This window comes from Triticum aestivum, chromosome 2D (genome assembly GCF_018294505.1).
Source record: "Triticum aestivum cultivar Chinese Spring chromosome 2D, IWGSC CS RefSeq v2.1, whole genome shotgun sequence".
Taxonomy (NCBI): Eukaryota; Viridiplantae; Streptophyta; class Magnoliopsida; order Poales; family Poaceae; genus Triticum; species Triticum aestivum.
Window position 1 is genome coordinate 166,630,897 of NC_057799.1, and position 19,084 is coordinate 166,649,980.

General features: G+C 44.8%; 1 protein-coding gene across 1 annotated transcript; it reads left to right on the forward strand.

Annotated features, from left to right (window-relative positions):
* The first annotated feature begins 969 nt into the window (after positions 1 to 969).
* LOC123049110 (equilibrative nucleotide transporter 3-like) lies at positions 970 to 3,343 on the forward strand. Its single transcript, XM_044472102.1, has 9 exons — positions 970 to 1,099; positions 1,209 to 1,313; positions 1,419 to 1,574; positions 1,651 to 1,794; positions 1,877 to 1,982; positions 2,057 to 2,232; positions 2,313 to 2,473; positions 2,562 to 2,820; positions 2,903 to 3,343. Exons 1-9 carry the CDS (start codon positions 1,052 to 1,054, stop codon positions 3,008 to 3,010), a joined length of 1,263 nt encoding a protein of 420 aa, XP_044328037.1. The 5' UTR covers positions 970 to 1,051; the 3' UTR covers positions 3,011 to 3,343.
* Positions 3,344 to 19,084: the final 15,741 nt, after the last annotated feature.

The following is a 19,084-nucleotide window of genomic DNA, read 5'->3' on the forward strand; positions in this document are numbered from 1 at the left end:
CCGGGACATCAGAGGCTCGGCGCGGTAATAGCGGCGAGGCGTGCGGTATGCACGGGGCATGGAGACGGGCCAGGGCTCTGGTGGTCATACATGTGTTGAGACAACTGTGAATTTGACTCAAGATGACTACACGCAACGCTGAAATTCTTTCAAGTTTCAGACAGACGGTCAAGGAAGAGCGGTGATGTTGAGTTCAGATAACTCTTATGTGTGCCACCCAATATGTGAGTTGTTCACTTTCACGTAGGTCAGCAATCGGTGGGCGTTGAACGGATACTCAAGAAGTTGGGAGCGCAAACTAGAGTAATGTGGAACTTAATTTCGCTCGAGCGTTGATTGTGTTCAAGAAAATGAGGAACTACAAGTTGCAGTCGGAGTCCCATGCACTCTTTGGAGTAGCAGCGGTACTCATGTGATAAGCTCAAGTCCAATGTACATGGAAGTTTGACATATGGACGAATTCAGTGTGATGGAGAATATTCGTCAAGGTGAAGTTTGTTAGAATTGTGTCGAATATTGTATATAAGGTAGCCTACAGTTGGACTCTGAGTAGTATTGTGTTTAGATAGGATATGGAGTCATGTCCTAGTAGGACACTTGTATCCTAGGCTTTTTATATATAGTGGGGCTAAGCACACGATGTAACCTATGCCAACATAATAGCACATGTACGCAGGGGCAGCCGACGGCGTGTGCCGGCGCCTGGGTTGTCGGTGTGCGGTATTGTGACAGTGTCACGGGGAGAAGCGTCTGTAGTCAGACCCCGGGATGTAGTCATACCGGTGAATCACGTTAACAAATGTCGGTGTCGTGCTTCATGTAATTGTTTAGTCCTTGAATAATCGACGGTTGCCTCGGATTAATTCTAACATACTCTAACCGAGAAAGAGGCGTAGCTGTGTCGTCTGATTATCCTAAGAGTATATGCTAGCTAGGGTTCTTATAAGTATTTTCCTTTGATGACGCTTTCGATGCTAGCCGTCCCGAGGTCTTTCTTTTCTCATTTGTGTTGCTTGCTCTTGTTCTACAGGGCCACCAAAGCGAACTAGGCATGGCATACGGCGAAGATGATCACCGCGGGGTGCACACAACTCAGGAGGTTTGCATCATGCATCATCATTTTCCTCCTGAGATAATTCTGAGCTCGATCGATCGATCGATGCCTTGAATCACCTCGAGCATCTATATGATATGCATGCGTTGATCAGGGCAAGAGTTTGGGCGTTTTCATCTGCTGGCTTCTGGGCAACGGATGCCTCTTCGGGTACAACAGCATGCTCACCATCGAAGATTACTTCGTCCACCTCTTCCCGGTATAACAAACTTCTACTAGTATATGAATGTTTTTCTTCTTCCACATCGAGTATGCCACACACACACGCGCACACAGAACTAACTTTTGACACTTGTAAATTCAGAACTACCATCCGGTCAGAGTCATCACTCTCACCTATCAGCCGTTTGTGCTCGTGGTAGCTGCGGTGTTCGCGTACCATGAGGCGAAAGTAAACACCAGGGTGCGCAACTTGGTGGGGTACTCACTCTTCTTCCTCGGCTCGCTCGCTCTCATCATCGTAAGCACATTTTCAGAAACTCAGTGTTCTGAACCATTAAACATTGACTGCTCGATTCCTCTCCCCTGCGCCGTAGCTGGATCTTGCGACGTCGGGAAGAGGTGGAATCGCAACCTTCATCGGCGTGTGTACGGTTGTGGCGGTGTTTGGCGTCGCGGAAGGCCACGTCGAAGGCGCCATGACCGGCGACCTATCCTTGATGTGCCCGGAGTTCATACAGGTGCCATTTCTTGTGCCAGAACATACAGTAAATTGAGAAATACTTAGGAGACAGTAAATTGATATGACTTGTTTGGATCCAGTCATTTTCTGCTGGCATGGCTGCATCGGGCGCAATAACGTCGGCCCTGAGGCTCATTACGAAAGCGGCTTTCGAGAAATCCAGAGACGGCCTTCGCAGGGGAGCTAGTATGTCGCACCAAATCAAACCTCCAATTCATTCCGAGTTTCTGCTTATTCATGCTCATATCTATATATTGCAGTGTTGTTCTTCGCCGCATCATGCTTCTTCGAGCTGCTGTGCGTCGTGCTGTACGCCCACGTCTTCCCCAAGCTGCCAATAGTGAAGTTCTACCGTGCAAAGGCGGCTTCCGAGGGATCTCTGACGGTCGCCGCCGACCTTGCTGCCGCCGGCCTCCAAAGACACACAAAACCATCGGTAGCCCCCTCAACGCCAGTTGTAAACTGTAATCTAGTTCCCGGCAGACGGCAAATGAAAGATCCATACATACGTTTCAGGCTGAAGACGACCCAGCCATCCCTGAACGTTTGAGCAACAAGCAGCTGCTTATGCAGAACATGGACTACGCCTTGGACATGTTCCTCATCTACCTGCTGACGCTGTCCATCTTCCGGGGATTTCTCGCCGAAGACCTCGGATCGCACAGCCTGGGCTCCTGGTAATTAAGCCACCATCCCATTTTGGCATGCATCCAGATTTTGGTTACTACTCCTACACTACGAAGGATGGAATGAAAACGCGCGCAGGTACGCGCTGGTGCTGATCGCGAGCTACAACGGCTCGGACTTGATCGGGAGATACGCGCCTCTGGTGGAGAGCATCAAGGTGACGTCCCGGAGGGGGCTGCTGGCCGCGGTGCTCGCCCGGTACCTGCTCCTCCCGGCATTCTACTACGCCGCCAGGTACGGAGGGGAGGCCTGGATGATCGTCCTCGTATCGGCTCTGGGACTCAGCAACGGGTACCTGACGGTCTGCGTCCTGACCGAGGCACCCAGACCCTACAAGGTTAGCTTAGCTCGTATTGCACAATCATTCCACACTGGACACGTTAGCTTAACTACTGAGTTACCCTCGTGTCTTTGTCCAGGGGCCAGAACAGAATGCTCTCGGAAACCTGCTCGTGTTCTGCCTCTTGGCGGGCATATGTTTAGGGGCTGTTCTTGACTGGCTGTGGCTCATAGGCAAAGGATGGTGATCAAACCCATGGCCCCCATGTCATCCAGACTTGTTCCAGATTGAAAAGCACTTTTCATATTTCCTCTCTTTTTTCTTATTTCGTTTTGGTGTTGGTGCGCTTTCCTGCAAGGCGGCTGCAACTAGTTGGAGCACCTGCAGGCAAATAGATGATCACGGTTTTTCTGCGTCGTAATTGTTGTTCCACTTTCCATGTGTGTTCACGCTGCTTTTTTATTTAGGTTCAATCTTATTGCATTTTGGTTGTCATAGCTTTGTACATTATAGACGTATGACTATATCCGGAATTTAAAACTCCGCAATGAAAGATACCGAATGTATTCATCGATGCAAAGGCAAGGCATTCTCTTCTTTTCACAAAATGCCTCCATGTTCTATTTCATTCTCAGTTAAAAGAACAAATCAACATGAATGAACCGTCATTTATATATTTGGGTGGATCATCAATATTTGGGCGCCAAAACTTCATATCACGGACATAAAAACTGGAGTAGGGTAAATTTTTCTCATGTTTCGGTCATATCTTTTTTTTTCTCGAATATGCACGAGTGTGCATATCATATATTAAAGAAGGAGGGCAAAGCATGCCTCCACAGTTACATTACAAGCCTGTACGGCCTTACAACCCGTACCCGCTCCACTTAAACGCACACATATCCTACTCCTCCCTAATCATCCACCTATGTAGCCCACCCAGGAACCCCTCCACCTATGTTTCGGTCATGTTCATCATCAAACTGTGGCATGCAATAATAATCAGTTCATCACCATCAATAACAAACGATTAACATGCAACTCCACCTCTCACATAAAGACCCTCTTCAGGGCCAACAAGTGACCACTCTATCTACCATCATTTCCATCAGAGGTTTCGTTGTTGCCGTCATTTCTAATCACTATCTTGTGCCAATAAGAAGAGGAGACCAGTCATGATTTCCCTAGGGTTTCTATTCTCGACATCATCATTGCGAAAGGTGAAGAAGGCAACATCGCTACATATGTTTTTCATAGGCAAAATGCATAAATGCTTGGCTTCAAATTAACAAAGTCCCAAACAGATGAGTAGGTACATGGTGCTGATAAAACAACTACAAACATCAATTAAAAAACAAGCACATATCAGTAAGAGAAAGAACAAGCCCACCTTGTAGACAAAGAATCCCTACAGAGCAGAAGTTGGGTCCTAGGGAGAAGAAACAATCAGCAAGCGAGTGCTAGAATTGTATTACCTAGGTGTTAGAATCATTACAATGTAATCTAGATTACTGACTCTAGTGCAAGTGGTAGACTGAAGGAAATATGCCCTAGAGGCAATAATAAAGTTGGTATTTTGTATTTCCTTATATCATGATAAATGTTTATTATTCATGTTATAATTGTATTAACCGGAAACTTGATACATGTGTGGATACATAGACAAAACACCGTGTCCCTAGTAAGCCTCTACTAGACTAGCTCGTTAATCAAAGATGGTTAAGTTTCCTAACCATAGACATGTGTTGTCATTTGATGAACGGGATCACATCATTAGGAGAATGATGTGATGGACAAGACCCATCCGTTAGCTTAGCATATTGATCGTTCAGTTTTATTGCTATTGCTTTCGTCATGGCATATACATATTCCTTTGACTATGAGGTTATGCAACTCCCGGATACCGGAGGAATACCTTGTGTGCTATCAAACGTCACAACGTAATTGGGTGATTATAAAGATTCTCTACAGGTATCTCCGTAGGTGTTTGTTGGGTTGGCATAGATCAAGATTAGGATTTGTCACTCCGAGTGTCGGAGAGGTATCTCTGGGCCCTCTCGATAATACACATCATAAGAAGCCTTGCCAGCAATGTGACTAATGAGTTAGTTGCGGGATGATGTATTACGGAACGAGTAAAGAGACTTGCCGGAGTCTCTTTACCTACAAGATGTACTTTGCCTACAAGAGACTTGTCAGGTACTTTGCCTACAAGATGTAGGAGAATAGCTCAGCTAGTGAGCATGTGCTCAGAATGTCTGGGTACTACAATCGCTTGAATCAAGTGGGAGTTAATCTTTCAGATACGATAGTGATTGACAGGGTTCTCTAGTCACTATCACCAAGTTACTAGAACTTCGTGATGAACTATAATATGCAAGGGATGGCGAAAACGATTCCCAAGCTCTTCGCGATGCTGAAATCGGCGAAGGTAGAAATCAAGAAATAGCATCAAGTGTTGATGGTTAACAAGACCACTAGTTTCAAGAAAAAGGGCAAAGGAAAAGAAAGGGAACTTCAAAACGAATGACAAGCAAGTTGCCACTCCCGTGAAGATTCCCAAAGCTAGACCTAAGCCTGAAACTGGGTGCTTCTACTGCAAAGGAAATGGTCACTGGAAGCGGAACTACCCCAAATACTTGGCGGATAAGAAGGATGGCAAAGTGAACAAAGGTATATTTGATATACATGTTATTAATGTGTACTTTACTAGTGTTCATAGTAACCCCAAGGTATAAGATACCGGTTCAGTTGCTAAGATTAGTAACTCAAAACAGGAATTGCAAAATGAACAGAGACTAGTTAAGGGTGAGGTAACGATGTGTGTTGGAAGTGATTCCAAGGTTGATAAGATCACCATCGCACACTCACTGTACCTTCGGTATTAGTGATGGACCTAAATAAATGTTATTTGGTGTTTGCGTTGAACATGAATATGATTGATCATGTTTATTGCGATACGGTTATTCATTTAAATCAGAGAATAATTGTTGTTCTGTTTACATGAATAAAACCTTCTATGGTCATACATCCAATATAAATGGTTTCTTGAATCTCGATCGTAGTAATACACATATTTATAATATTGATGCCAAAAGATGCAAAGTTGATAATCATAGTGCAACATATTTGTGGCACTGCCGTTTAGGTCATATTGGTGTAAAGCGCATGAAGAAACTCCATGCTGATGGGCTTTTGGAATCACTTGATTATGAATCATTTGATACTTGCAAACCATGCCTCATGGGCAAGATGACTAAAACTCTGTTCTCCGGAACAATGGAGCAAGCTAATGACTTATTGGAAATAATACATACCGATGTATGCGGTCTGATGAGTGTTGAGGCTCGCGGCAAGTATCGTTATTTTCTAACCTTCACAGATGATTTGAGTAGATATGGGTATATCTAATTAATGAAACACAAGTCTGGAACATTTGAAAAGTTCAAAGAATTTCAGAGTGAAGTGGAGAATCATCGTAACAAGAAAATAAAGTTTCTACGATCTGATCTCGGAGGCGAATATTTGAGTTACGAGTTTGGCCATCATTTAAAACAATGTGGAATAGTTTCACAACTCACGCCACCTGGAACACCACAGCGTAATGGTGTGTCTGAACGGCGTAACCGTACTTTATTAGATATGGTGCGATCTATGATGTCTCTTACCGATTTACCACTATCATTTTGGGGTTATGCATTAGAGACAGCTGCATTCACGTAAATAGGGCACCGTCTAAATCCGTTCAGATGACACTGTATGAACTGTGGTTTGGCAAGAAACCTAAGATGTCATTTCTTAAAATTTGGGGTTGTGATGCTTATATGAAAAAGCTTCAGCCTGATAAGCTCGAACCCAAATCGAGAAGTGCGTCTTCATAGGATACCCAAAAGAAACTATTGGGCACACCTTCTATCACATATCCAAAGGCAAGATCTTTGTTGCTAAGAATGGATCCTTTCTAGAGAAGGAGTTTCTCTCGAAAGAAGTGAGTGGGAGGAAAGTAGAACTTGATGAGGTAATTGTACCTTCTCTCGAATTGGAAAGTAGCTCATCACAGAAAACCGTTCCCGTGATGCCTACACCAACTAGAGAGGAAGCTAATGATAATGATCATGAAACTTCAGATAAAGTTACTACCGAACCTCGTAGGTCAATGATGCGGCTTGAAGCTACGTCGGTATTTCCCCAAAGAGGAAGGGATGATCCAGCACAGCAGCTGTAGGTATTTCCCTCAGATATGAAACCAAGATTATCGAACCAGTAGGAGAACCAAGCAACACAACGTAAACAACCCCTGCACACAGATAACAAATCCTCGCAACCCGACGTGTTAAAGGGGTTGTCAATCCCTTCCGGGTAACGGCGCCTCAAGATAGGCAAACGGACATGAATAAAATTGTAGTAGATTGATAGATCGAACGCCAAATAAAATAAATAAGAATAAAATGCAGCGATGTATTTTTGTATTTTTGGTTTAATAGATATGAAAATAAAAGCAAAGGAAAAGTAGATCGCAAAGGCAAATATATGAGAAAGAGACCCGGGGGCCGTAGGTTTCACTAGTGGCTTCTCTCGAGAAAAATAGCAAACGGTGGGTAAACAAATTACTGTTGGGCAATTGATAGAACTTCAAATAATCATGACGATATCCAGGCAATGATCATTATATAGGCATCACGTCCAAGATTAGTAGACCGACTCCTGCCTGCATCTACTACTATTACTCCACACATCGACCGGTAGCCAGCATGCATCTAGTGTATTAAGTTCATGGAGAAACGGAGTAGTGCAATAAGAACGATGACATGATGTAGACAAGATCTATCTATGTAGAGATAGACCCCATCGTTTTATCCTTAGTAGCAACGATACATACGTGTCGGTTCCCCTTCTGTCACTGGGATCAAGCACTGTAAGATCGAAACCACTACAAAGCACCTCTTCCCATTGTAAGATAAATAGATCAGGTTGGCCAACAAAACCCAAATATCGGAGAATAAATACGAGGCTATAAGCAATCATGCATAAAAGAGATCAAAGAAACTCAAATACTTTCATGGATATAAAAAGATAGATCTGATCATAAACTCAAAGTCCATCCGATCCCAACAAACACATCGCAAAAAGAGTTACATCATATGGATCTTCAAGAGACCATTGTATTGAGAATTCAGCGAGAGAGAGGAAGCCATCTAGCTACTAACTACGGACCCGAAGGTCTACAAAGAACTACTCACGCATCATGGAAGAGGCACCAATGGAGGTGGTGAACCCTATCCGTGATGGTGTCTAGATTGGATCTAGTGGTTCTGCACTCTGCGGCGGCTGGAATTGATTTTCGTTGACTCCCCTGGAATATTGGGGTATTTATAGAGCAAAGAGGTGGTCCGGGGGCACCCGAGGTGGGCACAAACCACCAGGGCACGCATGGGCCTCCTGGCGCGCCCTGGTGGGTTGTGCTCTCCTCAGAGCACCCCCCAGGTGCAGCCTTGGCCCATTAGGTGTCTTCTGGTCCAAAAAAATTCTCCATGAAGTTTTGTTGCATTTGGACTCTGTTTGGGCACCTGGGTGGGCACAACCCACCAGGGCGCGCCCCCCTCTCCTGGCGCGCCCAGGTGGGTTGTCCCCACCTGGTGGCCCCGCAGACCCTGAAACTGACGCTATAAAATCCTATTTTTCCAGAAAAAATCAGGGAGAAAGAAATATCACGATCCATGAGACGGAGCCGCCGTCACCTCCTGTTATTCATCGGGAGGCCAGATCTGGAGTCCGTTTGGGGCTCCGGAGAGGGGGATCTTCGTTCCTCATGATCACCAACCCTTCTCCATCACCAATTCCATGATGCTCCTCATCGGGAGTGAGTAATTCCTTCGTAGGTTCGCTGGTCGGTGAGGAGTTGGATGAGATTCATCATGTAATCGAGTTAGTTTTGTTAGGGCTTGATCCCTAGTATCCACTATGTTCTTAGATTGATGTTGCTGTGACTTTGCTATGCTTAATGCTTGTCACTTTGGGCCCGGGTGCCATGAACTCAGATCTGAACCGTTTATGTTATCATCATTATATCCATGTTTTAGATCCGATCTTAGAAGTTATAGTCACCTACTACGTGTTATGATCCGGCAACCCTAGAGTGACAATAGTCGGGACCACTCCCGGTCATGACCGTAGTTTGAGGAGTTCATGTATTCACTATGTGTTAATGCTTTGTTCCGGTTCTCTATTAAAAGGTGGCCTTAATATCCCTTAGTTTCCAATATGGACCCCGCTGCCATGGGAGGGTAGGACAAAAGATGTCATGCAAGTTCTTTCCATAAGCACGTATGACTATTTACGGAATGCATGCCTACATTATATCGACGAACTGGAGCTAGTGCTGTATCGCCCTAGGTTATAACTATCTCATGATGAATATCATCCAACGAGTCACCGATCCAATGCCTATGAATTTATCCTATATTGTACTTGCTAAGTTACTACTGCTATCATCACTATTACAATTGCTACAAAATTACTGCTATCACTGTTACCGTTGCTACTGTCACTACCACTACAAAAAAAGTACACTTCCGTGATTATACGTGTTTGTCACAGTAGGTCACGTTTTCTGTCATGCATGTACATCCATGACGATTTTCAGAATCAAGATAGTCATACCTGTGCTGTCGTAGAAGTGTTCCATGACATTACCAAAAGTATCATCACGGAAGTGTCCACTTCCATGACGATAAATCGCGCGTCATAGAAGTGATTTCGTCAAGGGTGACCGACACGTGGCATCGACCGTAACGGGTCACCGTTAAGCTATTGGGTCTGGTTTTGGATCCGATAACCCGTTAACAGCTCGAACAAATGGGGATTTTCCACATGTAAAATTCTCATTGGCCGGAGGAAACACGTGTTTGCTCACCGTTGGGACAGATGTCATCCACTCATTAGACAGGAGGCGCCTATGATACATCAACATGTGGCATGGCCTAACAGAGGCCCATTCCGGTGAAAAGGCCGGCCTGTTTGACTTGGTTAAAAGGTAACGGGCCGGCCCACGGAAAGCCTGTTAACGGCGTGTTCGTATATAGCCCATTTACGGCCCGCTAACTCCCGACCCGTAATGGCCTATCAGAATTAAGCCCGGTAGCTTCATTTGGGCCATCCAATATGATTCCAGCCCGTTGCAACTTTCGGCCCATGTATGGCCCATGATGTATTTCGGCCCATATGAGGCCCTTTGTAACTCTGGGCCCATTAAAGGCCAGAGATGAAACTGGCCCATAATGAACAGTGTACCGCTTTATACCCATTAACGGCCCATTATTCCGTTGGCTGTTTCCAGCCCGTGTTACCTTTCGGCCTTCTAAGGGCCCATTTATTCTTGGGCTCATTTCTAGAATTCGGTTAGTTACGGTCCGTTACTGGCCTGTTCCGTTTGTGGGCCAAATTCAGCCCGTGGTTACATTCGGCCCGTTTATGTCCCGTTAACCCATTGGCCTGTTTTCATAGCGTTATCAAATATAGCCTATTAACGGACCGTTATGGTCCATGAATAGTACGGCCCATGTTTGGTGAAATGATTATACGCCCGCAGAAGGCCCATGGATCCTACGGCCCGTAGAAGGCCCATGGATCATACGGCCCGTAGAAGGCCCATGGATCATACGGCCCATAGAAAGTCCATGGATCCTACGGCCCGTAGAAGGCCCATGGATCCTATGGCCCGCAGGAGGCCCATGGTTACAACAGTCCATGTGTTGCCATGATGATTATTGTGGCCTAGTTACCAAAAATAGGTTATTGTGGCCACTAGAAAAATGCGGAAAAAGAAGTGCAGTGACTACAAGCAAACAACTAAACAAGACAATAAGGAAATAAATAAGCAAGCAATTAACGCTAGCCTAATACAGCTATTACATATATTACATCCACTGGGCATCAAAGTTCGCCACCAGTGCAAATATAGGGAACAAAGCAGCATATTACATACACTGGCGGTCAAAATTGGCCACCAGTGCAAATAAACGCGAGAGCAAAACAAGTCCATAACTAAAACAACTTCAGAAGAGCTCAAGAAACGCTATCCTGGGTATCCACCATGCTGGCAATAAGCTTAGCAAGCTTATTAGCTTTGTCCTGTTTGGCACTAAAATCCTCCAACGCTTGCTGTTGCACCAGAAAGTATGCATCTGAATGCTCCAGGGACTTCCGCAGTCCTTCCGCTTCTTGTCGCAGCACAGCTAATCGATGTCTTTAAGCTTGTAGTTGAGACTCAAGAAACCGAACTGATTCAGACAGTGAGTTTGAATAGCTTGTGCAAGCGGTAGTGGCCAGTAATTCGAACAGTAAACCAAGACAGGACTTTGGGGTTGTCTCACTGTCTTCAAGATAGTTTTCCTTAGTTGTTTTATCAGCTTTGTTGGAGACCAACAAGGATGTCTCTCAATCCTGAACCTTATCTGCATTACTTCCTTTACCATTGCTTAATAAGGCACTCTTCCCCAATATTATGTCAGCATTCTAAAAGAAGAAACAAGCAGACACATAACAGGTTTAGCATGTACTAGTATATGAAACTCATTTCGGTGAACCAGTTCATTAGTAAGGTGGACAAGATTAAACTACCGAGTCTTCTATTGCCAAGTAGTAAATTATAAAAGCGTCAAACAAACATATATCTATGTCCTATGGTCACTGCATTGTCTTGCCAAATCAAAATAGAGACACGGTTCAAATCATATCAGTTCAAGAGAAAGCAGCACTGAAAGAATACAAAGCGTGGGAAACTACACGGCACAACAAGATTTCAGATGGGTGCCACGAGTCTACATGTACAACAACACTATTGGCCCTGTTGTGATGCTAGTAATGTGCATGATATGAGAAGTCAACTGTATACACAATTGAAATTGAAATCAACAGAGCTATTTATAAGAGCAAACCTGTTAAAGAAACATGCGTAAACATACATGTTGTGCCATTGGAGTTTCCATTGGATCGTTCAATTTAAAAATAAGTTTGTATGAGTAAATACAGTGATACAAGAGGAAAGCAGTATGCACGATAGCAATGGAATCTTAAATGAGAACAGTTGTTCTTCAGGTTTAAGCACTTGTTCTACATGAACAGAGTATAGTAAGACGCACGCATATAATACTTAAAATAAAATGAGCTCATAGACCTTACCACATTCTTGGTTCGGGACCAGTACAGAACAAGGCGTTCTCAGTCATCATCCAGTAAATGTGTCTCAGGAGAACGTAAGGGAATTTGATGAGTTTCTTTGCCAGTGAAGTACGTTTTCTTCAGGTAATTCCGATACTGCCACCAAGCATTCTTGAAGATAGCAGAGGTATTAGCACAGGTTACCTCATCCTGAGTTTCCAAATTGGTCCTTCTCTATAGAGAAAAATGGGAAAATTTGCTGTATTATAACCATCATGGAGGTAGAATGTATGGGACAAAGCAAAGTAATTGCCACTCCGGGACAAACACCTGCAACTGGCATTTTCCTTCATCTTCAGTATAATATTTCCATGATGGGAAGATACGCACATAGGATTTAACAACATCAAATGCGACAGATGCTAAACTATGAATGGCTGGTTGTGCTTCCTCCACAGGAATAGGTGTACTAACTGGTGGAGTTGGGGTTCGTCGTGGTAGTACTGGCGCTTTGGGCACTGGAGCTGCCTTACTAACTGCTCTTGTTTGGGATCTCTGTGATGGAGATGGTGCCGTGTCAACAGGAACTCGGTTACTATCTGCTTGGTTTGGGGTTAGATTAGGTGAAGTTGGTTCTCTTTCCATCGCAGTAGGGGTAAAATCTGCGAGAGTCTGGGTTATGTGTGGTAGGGCTGGTTTTCGTGCATGTACAACCGGGGTGCTATCTCCACCAAGAGGTAGCACTGTTTTATTTGAAGACCGTGTTTTTACTCCGCTAGATACTACCATCACCCGCTCCAATTCAAATGGCTGATAAACAGGAGACATAGTTGAATGTACAGACATTGTATGAGAGACAGATGTAATAGATAGTGTGGAAAAAAGAGTGCGTGAAATAGTTGACATGTATATTGTTTAACTAAAACGGATAGCTTGACATAATTTCACATATATGATGTCTATCTAAACTAGATAGCATAGCATAACATAATTCAAAGATATGATGACTAACTAAACAGGATCGCATGACATAATTCACATACATATTATCTAAGTAATCAGGATCGCATGATTTAATTCACATGTGATTTATATGCTAAGCAGAGGGCATTCACATATATGATGTCTGAACTAAGAACATGGTGTTGAATATTGTGTATATGATGTCTAAACTATGCAATGCAAGACACCATATGCATGATATGAGCAGTATAACCGTGCCAAGTTAGAGCATACACCTCGGTGGGGGAATAGGACTGGTCATCTGTCTCTGAATCCATCTCTGAGGAGCTATCGGGACCCAGCAAGAGATCTGCTTCGACAGGTAGCACTGTCTGCTCTGAAGGCCTTGTTTTCACTCCAGATTTTTTTCCATCACCCACTCAAATGGCTAATTCACAGGAAGAGTAGTTTAATGTACAAACATTGTCGACAAATGGAAATGTAATGAAGAAAAGGATGGGCAAGATATCATTCAAGTATATGATGCCTGGTTAAACAGGATGACATTGCACATTTCACATATATTATGGCTGCCTAAAAGACATGAGACTGCATAATTCCCATATATAATATTGAAACTAAACAGGTGGCATTACAGAACATGTCTAAACTAAGAAGATGACATATATGATGTCGAAAGTAGGCACTGCAAGGCAACATATGCATGATATGACTAACATCATCATGCCAAGTTAGAGCAAACACCTTGGGGGGTAAATAGGAGTGGTCAGCTGCATCGGAATCCGCCTCAGAACAGATATCTTCCTCTGGATTACAATCTGGAGAGGGGGGTTTGCCATTGAACCCACCATGGAGCGATGCCTGCATAACATTGTATTGTCACGCAAAACTCTTCTCTTTTTCTCTACATGTTCAGCATGACTGTGTACAATATCTGACATGCATACAAAAAAATATAGTGATATTACGTAAGGAGAGCATGCAGAAATCTAGAGTAATGGTGACAACCAGTGGATGGATCCAAAAATAATGATAGCAGGCTGATGATTGCTTTAATTTAATAAAAACAGATGATGATTGCTTTACTATTTGTTTCCCACCCAAGATGAACATAGGCATGCCCTAGGTGAACTAGATATTAGACAGAGATACTATTCATTGCTGCCTCGATATGTGCCCCACAACTAATTTAAAACTCAAGTTTGAACATCAATTTGGACCTGACTTGGAGTCTAAGAGGTGAACAGGACAAAAATGTAGCAGGTAATATTAAGCAATGCATAACATAAGCAGAAACAAAAGAGTGCGACCTCTCTTGTGGACACGTGTACTCCTCAGGTTCATATGCTGAGTCGATGATGGTGATGCCGTTGCGGTGGATGCCGGCGGCAGGGAAGGAGATCTGAGGCAGCGAAAGATGGTCAGGAGTCGTGATGTCTGGTTTGGTGGATGCTTCTATCGATGGAGCAGCTCAGGTGAGGTGGACGACGTCGCGGCAGGAGCAGGACAAACCACACAAAGTTTTCTTCGACACCTACCTGTAACTGAAGTAATTCTGTAAGGGCTCATTTGGCTTGCATGATTCTAAAAACGCAGGATAGGAGGAAAAACACCGGAATAGGTTAGGAATGCACATGGTTAACAGAGCATTTGTGAACGCAGGATTTCTGTCAACTTGGGTGTTTGGTTCACACGAATTGGAGGAGCAGAGGAATGCAAAGAAACATGGCCAAAATAAAGTGAAACCATATGAAAGCGTGTACAGTTAGAATGTTATTCTACCACTTATGCACTTGGTCTTGTTTTCATTCATAGGATTTTGAAAAGTAGATCCAGGTGGATCTTTTGCTTCATTTCTTTCAACAAAATGCATGAATAATTGAATAGTAGAGTGCCATAGGAAAATTTCCTATTGCTATGTTTTTCCGTTGAACCAAAATAGCCCTAATGGATCGACATGAATGTAGAGTAATAAGTGATGCGACAAGTGTACAACCTCTTTGTCGTAGCCATGTCAACCTCAGCATCATTGGGTTGGTCGCTGAAGAAGTTGAGGCAGAGGTGGCTGTCAGAGGTGTGGAGGAAGATCCGAGGAATCTGTAGACGGCGTCCAGGGCACTGATCTGTTGTGATGGATCGTTCCGTCGATGGGGCAGCTCCGGTGAACCATAAGACGTCGAGGCTGAAGCAGCACAAGACAAACATCGTTAGTCTCAAGTGGAATTCTAATAGCATCTCCTATAGAAGATGTAAAATACATTACCAAAAAGTGATAGATTTACGAGCATGATTGGTTTGATGCCAATATTTGGCTAGCCAAATGTTGGAATTGCCAAATATTGGCAATACCAAGACTTGCCAAATATTGGCAACTTTATTTGAGATAGGCAAGACAACTCGTAACCAACCAAGTAGTAGCGAATATTTGGCACAATGCCAAACATTGGCATGCCTATTTTTGGCACCAAACCAATTATGCTCGTAAAATTTACATCACCAAAAACCACCTGACTACAACAGACGAGGTAAAAACTATTGACTCTGAACTTAACTGGCGAAACTGAAATTTACTGTGGAAACTGAATGTTATTGTCGAAACTGAACGCAATGGTAGCAGAGAGGCACTTCACTTGTAGTTTAGGGAGGGCCTGCAGTTCATCTTCAACCTGCACCCCCTGAGCCGCCAGCCACCACTAGCCGAACCGCCGGCCCCCGCGCCGCCTCGCCGACCCCCGCGCCGCCTCGCCGACCCGAAACAACTCCCCACCGCCGGTCCGCCGCCGCCCCGGCCAGCCCTCTAGCCCCCCCCCCCCCGCGCGCGCTGAGCTTTTTCTTCGGTGATCCCCACACCACCGCCCCACCATCGTGCCCCCCAACCGCCGGCGACCACCCCCCCCCCCACCCTGAACCCTAAGATAGATAGTGGGGTACCTCTCCGGCAAGCCCCCTTCCCGCTGCGGGTGGTTCTTCCTTAACTCCGGCGAGCCCCCCACCCCCTGAAAACCGACTGACCCAAAAGTTGATTCAGTCGACTGAAGTGTGGCTAAATTGGAGCAGAGCAACAGCACGAGCAAGGGGGAGAGCAGCAGCAGCGCGAGCGAGCGAGCGAGAGCCGGAGCAGATGCTGTTGCGCGAGCGAGCGAGAGCCGGAGCAGCAGCAGCAGATCCGGCTAGTATGGACGCCGCCGCCGAAGGGGCCTCGCACTAGGGGAGAGCAGTCGTGGAGATGTCACCCGCAGCGCCAGCTTCGAGGGAGCCGCTCCATGGGGGTGCAGGATGGAGCACCGTCAGCGCCGGGAGGTCGAGTTAAGGAGAATGTGCGATGTGATGAGTGTACAACCTCTTTGGTGGCGCCGAGTAGGCCTCGGCTTCGTCCGAGGAGTCGGTGAGGATGTTGCGGTTCCGGTGGAGCAGGATAAGGCCGCGTTGTGGGGATGGAGCAGACGTGATAGATGAGGCGATCGTCAGAGCAGCTCCTTGGAGGTGGAGGACGGGGCGGCTGAACCGGCGGGACGATGAGATGGACGACAGATCCTCATCCGGGGAGGTGGATGAGGGACGTCGAGCTGTTGCGGTGGACGATGTCGTCGGGGAAGAGGCTCCGGCTGGGCAGCGGTGAGGTGGCGGACGTAGGAGGGTGTGGTTTCGCGGCTGGAGCGGAGAGGTTATGGCGGTCTGGGATTTCGAATGGCAAAAAGGAGGCGATGGGAGGGGGAACCATGACTTAGGGACGCGCTTGTCCAAAATGTAGGGTGTGTTACAAAAGTACCCCGACCAATTTGAACAAGCGGCCCTTTCGGCTTAGGGTTAGAAGGGGGATTTCGGTGTCGGAATTTGGCTGCTGGAGGGAGTTTTCGCGCGCGTTGTAATTTCAGGATAGCAAGGCGCGGGTTATGAAGGCGCCAGTTTTGGGAGCACAATATCTGAATTTTCGGGATATAACAAGGCACGGGTTGAATTTTAGGGACAAGCCTAACATGTAATATTGTACTTGTACGTACCAAATCAATTCGCACTTCCCTCAACAAAAAAAGAAAAAAAAATAAAACTATTCACACCACACAAAGAGAGAGTCTTGTCCCGTTTTACTATACAAATGCTATTCAAAGCTACTCCCTCCTTCCATCTATATAGGACCTAATGCGTTTTTCGAGGCTAACTTTGACCAAATATTAGAGCAATAATATATGACATGCAACTTACACAAAGCACACTGTTAAATTCGTGTGTGAAAGGAGCTTTCAATGATATAATTTTCACATTGTGCATGTCATGTACTATTAATCTTGTCAATAGTCAAAGGCGGTCTTAAAAAATGCATTAGGCCCTATATAGATGGAAGGAGGGAGTATGAATCCATGTTATGTCCAATTAAATTTTTCCGCTGGCTGTATAATGCATGTAACCTACTCATACCAACATTTTAGTGCATTCCAAATGTCTATACTACCGCTGCAATTCGAACTGAATTTGAATTCGTTTCTCTATTTCAATAAGAATCTACAATCATGATTGTTGCCAACTTCAACCATCATTCGTGTATTACCTTAACAACACACCACATGATTACTATAGAGATAGATATGAACTATGTGTACTATATGAACTCGAATTCAATTTTTTGAATACACTTGATGTTGATTCCAAATAATAGTACATTTGATGTACTAACTATATATTCATAATCTGAACCATGTTCCATACATACACCGTGTTTATCACACAAAGTATAGTGCCCTGCCACATTATGACAAGTTTTTGGCCCTGAGCTGCAAAAGCCACGCATCAGCCCAAATTATAATCAATGTTCTATATATTATATGTAGTACTAGCAAGATGCCCATGCGTTCCATGGAACATCAAGATGATCGAGGGGAGGCCTTATTTGCAAATATGGAGAGGGGTGTGGGCATATTTTTTCAAAATTGCCATAGTTTCCTTCCTATCCGTCAGATATAAATCGGATGGCCTATATTACAGGATGGCAGGCACACCATCATCAACAACTCTGTTTTTATAAGATTAGAGGTAAAATATATTATATGTAGTATAACATGTTCATAACCACACCATGTGTATCACCGTTATATATATTCACGCATGCGTCGGTTTAAAACACTATGATAAATTCTTCAAATATCTTAATTCACTTTTTATAATGAATGATGATCTCTATTCGTCTTTTACACCCACACAATCCTCTTATCTTTGTAGCTAGCGCTAAATTTTTCTCATGCATGCACACGCCCGCATCCCTCTCACCCTCCCTCAGCATTCTCTAGCTCCATCGCGCAAATTCGTCTTTTCACTTTAGGCCGTTCACCCACGGTGTGTGTAGGCCCCCCAGCTCCTTATTTACGGCACACATCGATTGATATGCCTCTCTAGCCAGGTGTGCCTACCACAAACACAAGCTTTCCCTCTTCTCTTCTCACCGTCCATGCCTCACTACCACCCCTCTTTTCATCGATCTTGTACTCGCACACTCCTTCCCCCTCGATATAGTATGCCTCTCGCACCACCTCCTAGATGCATCCCTCTCTCTCTATCCTTCTCCCCGGGCCTTATTTGCTTCTAACACATACATGCATGTATACCGATCGATCTCCCTACATATACCTAGGTCGACTTTAACTATTTTCCCCCCACCCATCGATCGACGTACCTCATAAGTTATGTCTCTCCTTTCTCTCACAAAGGACGATTGATCTTCCTATGTAGTTACGTTTGCTTACCATAGCCATATCATCCCCCCTCATCATTCGTGCATGCATCTTGACCCGTCTCTCACACGCACGTGCACAGACAGGCAGCCATCCCCTCTCTTATTGATATTGCAGGTGTGCCCTCCGTTTGTCTAGCAAGCCTCTCCCACCATTTCTTAGAAGGAACTCCACCACCACCCCCTCCAACACTCTAGCTCTGTCTCTCTCCCAACCTTATTCCTCTCCTACACATATGCATGGATGTCGATCGATCTCCCTCAATACATAAGGTAGGCCTCTCTCCTCCTCCACACATATACCAGAAATTGTACCTCTATAGTTAATTAATTCCCCCCACCACACATCGATAGTCGAGCACTGTAGGTATGTATCCATTCCACAGAGACAAACTGCACCTGTCCCCTCTCACGTTCCAGTAGGCCAGCCACCCTATATCTTTGATGTGGGCACACACAAATTCGATGGCACTCTTT

Excerpts from the sequence above, each read along its gene's own strand:
- LOC123049110 (XM_044472102.1), top strand. The coding sequence starts at position 1,052 with ATGGCATACGGCGAAGATGATCACCGCGGGGTGCACACAACTCAGGAG. Across the intron at positions 1,100-1,208 it reads GGGTGCACACAACTCAGGAG|GGCAAGAGTTTGGGCGTTTT; the intron begins GTTTGCATCATG and ends TGCGTTGATCAG. Across the intron at positions 1,575-1,650 it reads GCTCGCTCGCTCTCATCATC|CTGGATCTTGCGACGTCGGG; the intron begins GTAAGCACATTT and ends CCTGCGCCGTAG.